The sequence below is a fragment of the Carassius carassius genome, chromosome 47, assembly GCF_963082965.1.
Source record: "Carassius carassius chromosome 47, fCarCar2.1, whole genome shotgun sequence".
Classification (NCBI taxonomy): domain Eukaryota; kingdom Metazoa; phylum Chordata; class Actinopteri; order Cypriniformes; family Cyprinidae; genus Carassius; species Carassius carassius.
In genome coordinates this window covers 7710924-7722125 of record NC_081801.1, presented here as the reverse complement: position 1 = coordinate 7722125, position 11202 = coordinate 7710924, and the positions used below count along the sequence as shown (strand labels likewise).

The following is an 11202-nucleotide window of genomic DNA, read 5'->3' as shown; positions in this document are numbered from 1 at the left end:
CTAATGCACAAGGAAATGTGGGTTAAAATATCATTATCTAACGATAATAAATAAAATTTTACGCTGCTATTTTAGTTGTTTCCCTTTTAATTTAAAATAAATTATATTTATCGTGAGAACATACACGAACCAGAATACCTGTACAAAAAATGAAAAGGTTTTAATTTAGTCAATATACTATTTTTAGAGTAATTCCACTAAATGTTAGGCTAAAACGCTGCTTAAGGTTGTAAATTCAGTCTCTAATTCACTAGAATAAATTAGAGTGTGCGCAATGTTTGCATTTCCACAGCTAACAAAATGATTACCTGGGTAAATATTTAAAATCCCTTCGATTTGTGGCTACTTTGTCAAACCGCTGGGCGATCCGGTACTCGCCATTGATGCGAGCCAGTATCTTAATCCAGTGCATTTCCCTGTAAATGGCTTTATGCATGAGAAAAGAAAGGGATCCCCCACCGCGCGCACAGATCATTCCTTCAGAATTAAGACACAGTGACGGCTATTTGGATTTTCTACACTTAATTTCTAAAGACATAATGCAAAAAGACGTGCACACTTAAATAGCATCTATAAACGTTTAGAAATATTTATCGACGTTTCTAAGTTAATTACCTTGTGGTAGCCACTGCCACTAGACTTTCAGTCTCAAATTAATTATACAGAAAAAAAATTGAATCATTATCGTCTTAACAAAAATAATCATCTATGAAGAAATCGAACAGAGTCTCCCCGTCCAAATGTGCTGTCCAGGATCCAGGTCTAGTGAGGTCAAAAACGCAAGCCTTCTAGCTACACGTTTTTCTGATTTTACTGGTCGAGTCCAAATTCGGTAGAAACAAAAATGGCACGTCGATAAAATCATTCGCTTTTCTACCATCAGCCTTTATAGACGTTTTACTAAACTCAAGGTAGAACTTTGGAAGGAATCTGAGAGTACCAATATTTAAACCCGTTGCCATGGCGACTTGTCCACGATTGGCCACAGCGGCGTAAGTACAAGAAAAACGTCATCAAATCTGAATACGGATGCGAGATGCTCCCGCGAACTAGAACAGAGTGATGCAAAAAGTGTCGTTGAGGTGAGTGGACACAAGCAGGTGGATCAAGAGCACAAAACAAACCCGGGAGGAAACCTTGGAGAAGCCTTTTTGTTAGCATCGAATACATTTAGCCTATTTTCTGATTCCTTGGATTTCTGGATGCCGACAGGTATGATGCATAACAATCATCACGTCCGGAGGGTTTCCCTCTAGGCGTGTTGGAGACTCGTTCTCAAGACGGAACATTTGCTCTGCTGTTGCCTCCCTCTCCAAAAAGCCAAGACGTTGCTCCGCACCGATTCGTGTGGCCCCAATCCGAGGCGCGGTGCCCGTTTGGGAAGGTCGGCTCTCGGTTCCCTCCAGGGCGGAATGATGGTGCACTGCGCGGGGTGCGAGAGGCCCATTCTCGACCGGTTCCTCTTAAATGTCCTCGACCGCGCATGGCACGCCAAGTGTGTCCAATGCTGCGAGTGTAACTGCAACCTGACCGAGAAATGTTTCTCCAGGGATGGAAAGCTCTATTGCAAAATTGACTTTTTCAGGTAAGATCTGAAGCTGCTTGCATTCGGGCTGCCTCACCTCGTCAAACTTCTGGACTAATCCTCATTTGAAGAATGTGTCATGTAGGATTTACCTACCCTTGTTTTCCTTTTATGTGGATGAGACTCGATTTGTGGATTAACCTGCCTAAAATGTGTAATGTACTGTTAAACCTTTGATCCTCCGTCGTTCATTATTGATGAGCCATTCAATGCTTATTGTATTCACACACATTCGTCGTGAGAATTCCTGCTGAGGGCCTTTTTTTTGCACATGATTGTGGGGAAAATATCTGTTAGTGAAGTAATTATTTATTATACTCAAAAACATTTGAGTATAATTACTATAATTCGCATTATTACTATTTTGCTTTTGAACCCTGATAGGCAATCACTGGATTACTAATATTAAACATAGACGGCTGTGTTTATTCTCACTTATCCAGAAATATAAACGAAAAATCCAGCGAATAGCATTTCTTTTAATATAGGAAATATAGCCTATAATTTACATTAACTTAACCTCAAATTGACAAATAAAATCGCCAAGATTATCTACATGTTTAATTAATTCAGAAACAGCCTAGTCAAATTACAAAACCAACTAATTTCTTTAAATAAATCATTAAAAAGGAAATAAAAATGTGCAATAAATTACAAGAAGATTAGAATCCCAAACAACACAGTCTGAAACATCCGTGTTGCGTACCTGCAATGATATTGTTGTAGTCTCAGAACAGGCCGCTCATTTACCTTTATTAGTCATTTTCTCGCTCAGTGTGTTCTGTCAGGTTTTCTTCTGGTTTACATTTCTCTGAGCCATTTAATGTCATCCAGTGTTTAAGCTTTCATATGTGCCATTGTTATCCCAAACGGCCTTGACCATCACGTTCTATGGGGCCCATCCAGCTCTGTGCTTCAACGTGGAGCCATTAGTGGGGCGAAACAGTAATCACCCGTAATGCGTCCATTTGTTATGTAAGTAGTGTTATGGCCTTTCACTGGGAGAGATGCATTTGAAAAGCGCGAGAGCGACTCGATACCATAACAAATGGGGGAAGATTTAGTACATTAGTGTTAAAATAAACCCGAGGGGAGAAACAGAAGGGAATAGTGCGCTTGACGTGCCTCACAACCAAGACCGGCCTTAATACCTGGTCTTTCCCGTCTCATTGTCATTGAAATATGAATTGAACAAACTACACGGACTCTGTATTATTTTGGCATATACTTCGTGAAAAAAATAAAATAAATATATATATATATATATATATATATATATATATATATATATATATATATATATATATATATAACAGTGTCGGCGCAAATCAGAAAAGTAACAACCACCTGTAATTGGCGGATTATTTCAATTCACAAGGTGAATGGATAAATATAAGAAAATCGAAAATCAGGTTTTGTATTTGTAGATGAAAAACACTCTAGTTCCATTTTAATGTCAACGATAACTCACACTCACTAAGAAATGAATATTATAGGTGAACTGCGTTTGTGTTTAATACTACAGATTAGGCTTTGGTATATCTTAATCCCACAATATCGCTTCATTTAGAGTATGTCGACTTTACCTTGAGCATACTGCAAAGTACCCTCAGAATTATGGCATGGTATATGAAAATGCTAATATCTGTTATAAATATGAAAGTTTTTGTTCATATTAATGATTTACAATTAGTTTAGCCTACATGATCATTATTATTTTAAAATAATATAATTTTCGAACCCCTATGTCAGCATGTGTGCATGATCCACCAGTACTTTTAGTGACATAATATGACAATTTTGTTGTAAGATATATAGAATTCACAATTAACTTACTGGACGTTATACAAAATCCATACATACTATATATATATATATATATAGTTCTGTATTGTAATCTTTGTGTCCCTCTGCAGGCGTTTTGGTACGAAATGTGCGGGCTGCTTGCAGGGCATTTCGCCCAGCGACCTCGTGCGAAGAGCGCGCAGCAAGGTGTTCCATCTGAACTGTTTCACGTGCATGGTGTGCAACAAACAGCTGTCCACGGGCGAGGAGCTCTACGTCATCGACGAAAACAAATTTGTGTGTAAAGAGGACTACACGAGCGCGAGCGCTATCAAAGAGGTCAATTTAAATTCAGGTGAGAACGACGAGCTGTGCGTTTAAGAATTGATTGTGTGTGTGTGTGTGTGTGTGAGAGAGAGAGAGGGGGGGGGGGGTCATTTTAAAACATGATCAATGTCAGTATGGCATAACCAGCATTCAGGAAGCCATGTTGTTGTCATGTGATATGAACTCTTTAAAATGGAGGTGACACCCTTATAACTCTGTCAGGGTCATTATCTTAATTTGGACCGTTTTAATAAATTCCTTAAAACTTGAAATTCACAGAAAAGAAGAAGAAGAAAAAATAACTGTTTTTGAAAATATCCATTAAGTGTCCAAAAACAATATTTAGACATTTTACTTTTACTTATTAACATTTCTTAAAATGAATCTATTCCTGTTATTAACCTCAAATAAATCGATACACATTTTCATTTTTAAGACATTTTGTGTTTGTTTGTCGCCTGCTACTCATTATATATAGTCTAACGTGCCTTATAGCCTACGTATCTTTCTAAGATGTAAATGCACTATAACGGAGCTATGGTGTTGTATTCAAATGTAAAATCCATTGAAAGAAAACGACTAGCCCGATTCAGAGGTGTGTTGGTTCACTATTTACGCGTGTCCCCGTGACTGTGATGCTCACGAGTGTTCAGATCCACGGACAGGCTGTTTGTTTTCCAACACACAGATGACATCATTATCGCCTCAACTTGTGGGTCAGTGCTTGTCCAATTAATTTAACACCGACGGAGGGCTTCGTCCAGTCGCTTTAAAGGGACGTACTGTACAACACTCAGATTCATTAATGCAGCAAATGGTCTTTTGAAAATTATTGCGTGCTATTTTTTCAGTAATCCTGATTTTGAATGACTTGTACAAATGCATATTTGTAAGAAAAAAAAATCTAGGCGAGCCGGGTTTTGTTTAATGATCATGCAAAAATAGTGTTTTTGAGCAGTTATTTTTTCTTTCTCTTTCTCGCTCTTTTATTTTATTAGCTACTATTATTATTATTATTATTTTATAACTTATTTTAGAAATTCAATACAAGAGTAAATGAAGGCCTTTTTAAAATGATGTCATGACAGTCCATGTCCGTGAATATGATTCAGTAAATCACATTTCACTGCATGCTGAGGACTCTTTTGGTTTAGTGTTGTCCACATACGGAGAAGTGTCCATAACTCATTCTCCTCAGCCCATGCGTGCTTGTCAGATAAACGTCTGTAGTCGTCTATTCGCGCTTCTCAGACAATGACAAGCTGTTATCAAGCACAGCAGCCTGTCCCAAGAGACATCCAGACTTAATTCCTCTGATATTTCGCAGAAGTGATTTAGACCTCTGTTTGCTTTCTCGTGTTTCTTTGTCTTTCTTTCTTTGAAACCCCCAGTTTCAGCGTGATTCATTGTTTCAAAGTTAGCCTACTAACACACAAATTTTGTAATATATCAAATAAAATTTACAAACAATTTAAATGAGTGTAAACTCATGTCTAGTGGTAGAGTTTTACTTGCACAATAAATAAATAAATAAAATCCCCATGCCTCACACCTTATTCAATTCATAACGCACATGTACACACACAAATTAAGGCCATTTGTATATGCTAATCTGTTAGGGTACAGAAAAAGTACAAGCCTGCACGCCTGGTCAGCCATGATATTTCTATTATACATTCATGTAGATGAAATTATGAAATGTTAAACTGATGTTCTATATCAAATTAATAAAATGAGATCGCCGATTCAGATGATAGGAGTTGTATTATTTAACGTCCATTAATATAGTCACACATCACATTATAAGATGATTGTGATAATGGTAGCTATAGCCTGTATTATAGTGAACCGTAAAGAAGAAAAAAAAATGTTATGCAATGAGTCTATCTCATTTGTCCTTTATCATACTTCAGTGTCATCGTGTACGGACCGGAGTTTATCGCCTGATCTCCCGGATGCGATCCAGGACGACACGAAGGAGACGGACAATTCCACATCCTCAGATAAGGACACTAACAACAACGAGAACGAGGAGCAGAACTCGTGCACGAAGCGGCGGGGCCCGCGCACCACCATCAAGGCCAAACAGCTCGAGACTCTGAAAGCAGCGTTCGTGGCGACGCCGAAGCCCACGCGACACATCCGCGAGCAGCTCGCGCAGGAGACAGGCCTCAACATGCGAGTCATACAGGCAAGAATGCACCTGGATTTATTTATTTATTTATTAAGGCCTTTCCACGATATTCAGTGCTGATAAGTAATTTATAGGCTATCTACATTTCTTTAAGATTTTAAAATATATTCTTTCTATATCATAATGCAATCACCTCGAGCTAAATCAAATAGGCTAATATTATATGCATAGGATATCGTCTTAAGTAGCAGTTACAGATTAACAACCACTACTGTCCTAGAGGTCAAGGTCATGACACTGTCCACGTATGGAGAGAGGAATTTTAATGCTGATGTTTCTCCAAAGTTTTAAATTATGGTTGTATTATACAAAATCATTGTTTGACAAGGCCAACATTGAAGACCATCCCCCTACTGACAAACCTTGCAAAATATAAGTTAGCGAAACAATGGGACACTTTAACTTCTTCTGGAAGTTCATCATGAAAGAAAAGTGGTTATTAGTATAATATAAAAGGTAATGAGAAAGGTATGTATAAATTATGTCAAAATGCAAATATAGGTTGGGATTTTCACAGTTGTAAAGCAGTTAATTAAAGTTGTTAATGGGTTTTTTTATTAGGTAGTAGGCCTTGAACAAAAAAAAAAAAAGCAAGATAATGTCAGCTACATGATAGGCTTGTCAGTTCCTGCTGAGAAAATATGAATGTGAAAGACAGTCTACGCTGACAGCAATTACAGCCTACAGTTTCTACTAAATTTAAGAACTTTTGGTGTACAAATTGTTCAGATAATTGATGAGGTAAAACTTAATTGGAGAAGTGTTGGTTGACAAACACAACCATGCTGTAAAGTCCAGGTAAAGATCAACGCCATTACTGAGAACTAGAGTTTTCCACCAGTTTTCAGAGAAACATACCAAAAGTATTTAGTCCTGAAACATTTAGCTTAGTAATTTCAATATGTTATGTAAATAGTACAATTGCGGAGCTTTGTGGAAAGGATGACTTGATTATAAATCTAAAGAAATTATCAAATTCAGCAAAAATACAGCATCTTAATATGGATTTATCATCAGGTTTATATAAAACTAAAAAAGCAAAATGAACAGCAAAAGGAATTTGATTTTTGATCTCTACTGACTAAAGTTATCCTGGGTTATATCTGTGAACTCAAGCACACTGCTCATAATGTGTCACTGTCATCATCAAGAAATCGCAATCTTCTCTGAATCCCAACAAGGCTCAGTGCTTTGTTTCTGAGCCAAAATGGAGACGGCCTTTGCCACACATCCCCGTTCATTTGTTATGTGTTAAATGAGGAGTGCGCTCTGCGCGGGGAGCCCTCCGGAGCCATGCCGGTTCAGCAGCATGTGTGTGTAATCCCTAAGCAACGCTCACTCAGGAGGAGGCAAAACATTTCCATAAAAATGTACCAAACAGTTAGCCGATTGTTCTCAATAAGCAGGTGTTGCCTTTGGTGAGCATGGAGAGGAATGCTTAAGAGGTTTTAGGTAAAGAACATGTTTTCTCACTCTAATATAGTCTCTCTCACTTTCTGTTTTTCTCTTTTGTACATGGCAGGATTGTGCCTCCAGAGCAGACTAACTGTTGTAAGCATTTATTATGCAGTGGCAATGCAGATTCAGGCATGATGTGTTAAATTGTACCATCATGCATAACAATGTCACCTTATGTCAGACATTTTCACATCATCCTCCGCTCTTTGTTTCTGTACAAGCAGTTTATATGTCAACAGTGTGAAAAACGGCCTTCATGGTGGTTGTTGAAGTACACGGTTGTGATTCTTTTCACTAAAAGGTTATATTTGAGTTCTACCAGCACAGTGGTATGTCAGATTGCCTTGGTCTTACTAAAAGATTGAAACAATGTTTGACAGTGATGAGTCTGATATTGCATCTGTCACACACTGTTATATCAGGTCTATTTGTAATGAGCTGGCGGCTTCATGATCAAACGATACTTGTCAACCCCGTGATGTCTCAGAAATTATGTGCGTGCATGCACTAAAATGAACTGGTGAAATCATCACAGCATATTAATTTTCACAGGAATATAAATCTTAATAATCTATTGCATTGTATTTCAGTAGCACTCTAGGTTTGACAAGACTTATTTAAGCCGGGAAGGGCCAATTTTTGTTAGTTTCTTTCATTAATATGTTGAGTTGCAAGATATACCTAAAACATTGTCTATGCATGATATATAAATATACACACACACACATATATATATATATATATATATACTTGCTGATTTCTATATTCATCCTCTTGGTATTGGTATGTTTCTTCAAGCAGATGTGCTGCTAATAACATTAAATCAACAAGAGTGTAGGTAGTAAATCACTGAGTAGCTGGTTTTCTTTTAGTTTTTGTATGTTCTGTATGTTATATAAACATTAAAAGCTCTATTCCTCTTGCAATGGCTTGACAAATTTAACCCTTAAGGAAAAATCAGTTATAATTTACTCACTTTCATGTTATTCCAAACCTGTATGAATAACTTTCCTCTGCAAAACACAAAAGAAGATATTTTGAAAAATGTTTTTGGCTATTCACAGTTTCACAGTTGATTGGACCCCATGTATGTTCGTTGTGTAGACAAAAACCGGTTCTCAAAATATCTTCTTTGTTTTGTCTTCTTTTGTGAAGAAAGTACATTTAACAAGCATAAGACAAGGCATAATGAAAGTAGATATCTTGTTTAGTTGTTGTACGTGGCCTAATTACATCAGGTCACCAGGACAGGTGGGAAAATGACCCGTTTTCTAATTGGATGATTAGAATAATGTGAAATGTACAAACGTGAGGTAGCTCTCATCTCACGTACCGCTGTAGTGTAATTACATAGTATTTAATTGTGGCTTTGCCCTGTAGGTGTGGTTTCAAAATCGACGGTCTAAAGAACGCAGAATGAAGCAGCTCAGCGTTCTCGGTGCTCGACGACATGCTTTCTTCAGGGGACCACGCAGAATGAGGCCACTCGGAGGAAGACTAGAGGATCCTGACATAATGGGCCCTGGAGGATACAGCTACTATGGAGGTACATGAACACAAATAATTTTCTGTCTGACAAAACACACATGCCCTGTATCTTTCAAGGCTTTTCTCTTACCTGAAAGCACAAAGACTTTTACAAGCAGTTTCTTTCCTGGTATTAAGATACAGTATGTACAGTATTCATTGGAGAACTCTGCAGAGAAATCCGATAAACAAGACCCTGAAAGCGATAAATGATGTGCATTACCTTTTGCTCGACATTCCAGCTTGGTCTCTTTGATTGGATTTTGCACACTTCTGGTATCTGACATACTAACAGGTGTTTGGCAGAGATGCGAGCAGTGTTTTCATTTCTGTAATGAGTGAACATAGCAATACAATCAGAATACGAAACACCAACCATTCTACAAATAACTGAAAAAGTGCATATTTCAAATCCTCCAAAAAAAAAAAAAAAGCATACATTTCCAGCTTTTAGAACATGGAAACAGATAGACATACTGATATCTGGAGGTCTGGCATTGATGATTTGACTATCTAACACTCAGCGAGCAAGTGGTGTTTCTTTATAGTAAAATGTCTTTTGATGATTGATTAGCACATTAAAGTATCACAACTGCAGGGAAAAAATAATGGAATTGGGGAGGAATGTTAACGACTTTCTGTAGCACTAATTATATAGGCCAGTCGCAAAGGTGTGACAGATTGAGAGGTTGGATATGAGAGTAAAAATGAAGAAACATGCCTCTGCACTCTCCTATGATTTCCACATTTATGGCCTTTTTCCTCACCTTTCATTGAGTATTTCATTCATGAGCCCTTCTTATTCATCAGCATTGTCTTTGTTGCAATCTTGTAATAACATTTTTTGGTCATAGCCAAACTATTCTGACACATTGTCTTGAAAAATGAGAAAAATATGAAATTGGGCATCAAATAAAAGTATTATTCATTGTGACTTAATTAAATGTCACGTACACTGATTTTTCTAAATGGTAAACAAAACGGATCATTGGAGTACATTTTACAACAATATAGTACTTCAATTTTTCTACTTCTAAATTTCACATTTAATTTAAGGTGTTACTTCCTATTTTGTTTTACTACTCTGTGAAATTTACTAACAATTTTTAAGTGAAAACGGTTTCTACACCAATTTTCTCTTCAGTGTACTCAACCCCAAAAGCACTTTTTCTTTTAAATATCAACAGCATTACTGATTTCTCAGTTTTTCTCTACAGAATACCAAGGTGACTATTACGGGCCAGTGGTCAACTACGATTTCTTCCCTCATGGACCCCCTTCCTCACAGGCACAGTCTCCAGCCGAGTCCCCGTACCTCCTCAGCTCGGGTTCAGGAGCCCTGGAGGGTGGTCCAGTCTCCGCTCTCCACCCCTCAGACGACCAAAGGTTCACGGACATGATCTCTCACGCGGATACCCCCAGTCCTGAGCCAGGCATGACCGGACCACTCCATCCTAATCCACAGGGGGAGGGTGGCTTCACAGGGGGTCCGAGTCCACCCTTCCCCCTGGCCAACAACACCAGTTACAGCGGCCCCATGTCCCATCCTGGTCAAGAGATGGGGGAGAACACTGTTTGGTAGGACAGCAAGAGGCAGGAAAGACTCTGAACTATGGAAACAGAGGGAATTCCATCCAAACTGGTCTACCTAAGTGCTATAGGTTACTGAGGGAGGGTTTACTGGCTGGTCATGGACCAGAATGAACAAATATTTAGACCATAAACCTGAAAGGTTGAAAGACATCAAGTGCAAATGACCCTCTCTTGCGGTTTAGGTTCCACTGTCAAGGAATGTGTATTGTGAATGGTCCTCTGGACCAATCACATTGGTTTGATTCCGTTTCTTGAGTTTAATACTATAATTGCGACAATATCCCAGATGTTTGTCAAAGGAGTTTTCTACTGCATTTGATGGTCAGAAGTGAGCTAGTACTTAAAGGTAAATCCATTTTCATGGTTTCATTGCTGTTAGTTTCTTCCTTTTCCGAGATAAAATTAATGTTTTCTGTTCTGTCTTAAAACTGGTCCATTTGTAACATATTTGGTTCATTCATTAACTGCTGAATTGGTTCATTAAACATTTCAATGAACACTCAGTATACCTGTGTTCTGATGAATCTATACCTGTCAAAGCACACTTTGCACTTATCAAATATCTGATATGTAATTGGACTTACAGGTACACTGAATTAAAAATTATAACGCATTTCAGAGGGAAAAAGTTATTTTTAGTTTAAACATAACTGATAACCCTACTGTGGTCAGTTGCACTCCAGCAACTGAACCTCAATAACCAACAAGCCAACTGTTAATTTATTATAAATTT

At 37.9% G+C, this 11202-nt stretch overlaps 1 protein-coding gene across 1 annotated transcript; it reads left to right on the top strand.

Annotated features, from left to right (window-relative positions):
* Positions 1-747: 747 nt before the first annotated feature.
* Positions 748-10939, top strand: LOC132130162 (LIM/homeobox protein Lhx5-like). The gene is made up of 5 exons (XM_059541836.1): positions 748-1585; positions 3502-3725; positions 5611-5888; positions 8730-8895; positions 10094-10939. The coding sequence occupies exons 1-5, from the start codon at positions 1413-1415 to the stop codon at positions 10456-10458; spliced, it is 1206 nt and encodes a 401-aa protein (XP_059397819.1). The 5' UTR covers positions 748-1412; the 3' UTR covers positions 10459-10939.
* The last annotated feature ends 263 nt before the right edge of the window (positions 10940-11202 follow it).

Bases quoted from the DNA above. Each gene is read 5' to 3' on its own strand.
- LOC132130162 (XM_059541836.1), top strand. From the start codon at position 1,413: ATGATGGTGCACTGCGCGGGGTGCGAGAGGCCCATTCTCGACCGGTTC. The intron at 1,586-3,501 runs GTAAGATCTGAA...GTCCCTCTGCAG, and splicing joins TGCAAAATTGACTTTTTCAG to GCGTTTTGGTACGAAATGTG. The intron at 3,726-5,610 runs GTGAGAACGACG...ATCATACTTCAG, and splicing joins AGAGGTCAATTTAAATTCAG to TGTCATCGTGTACGGACCGG.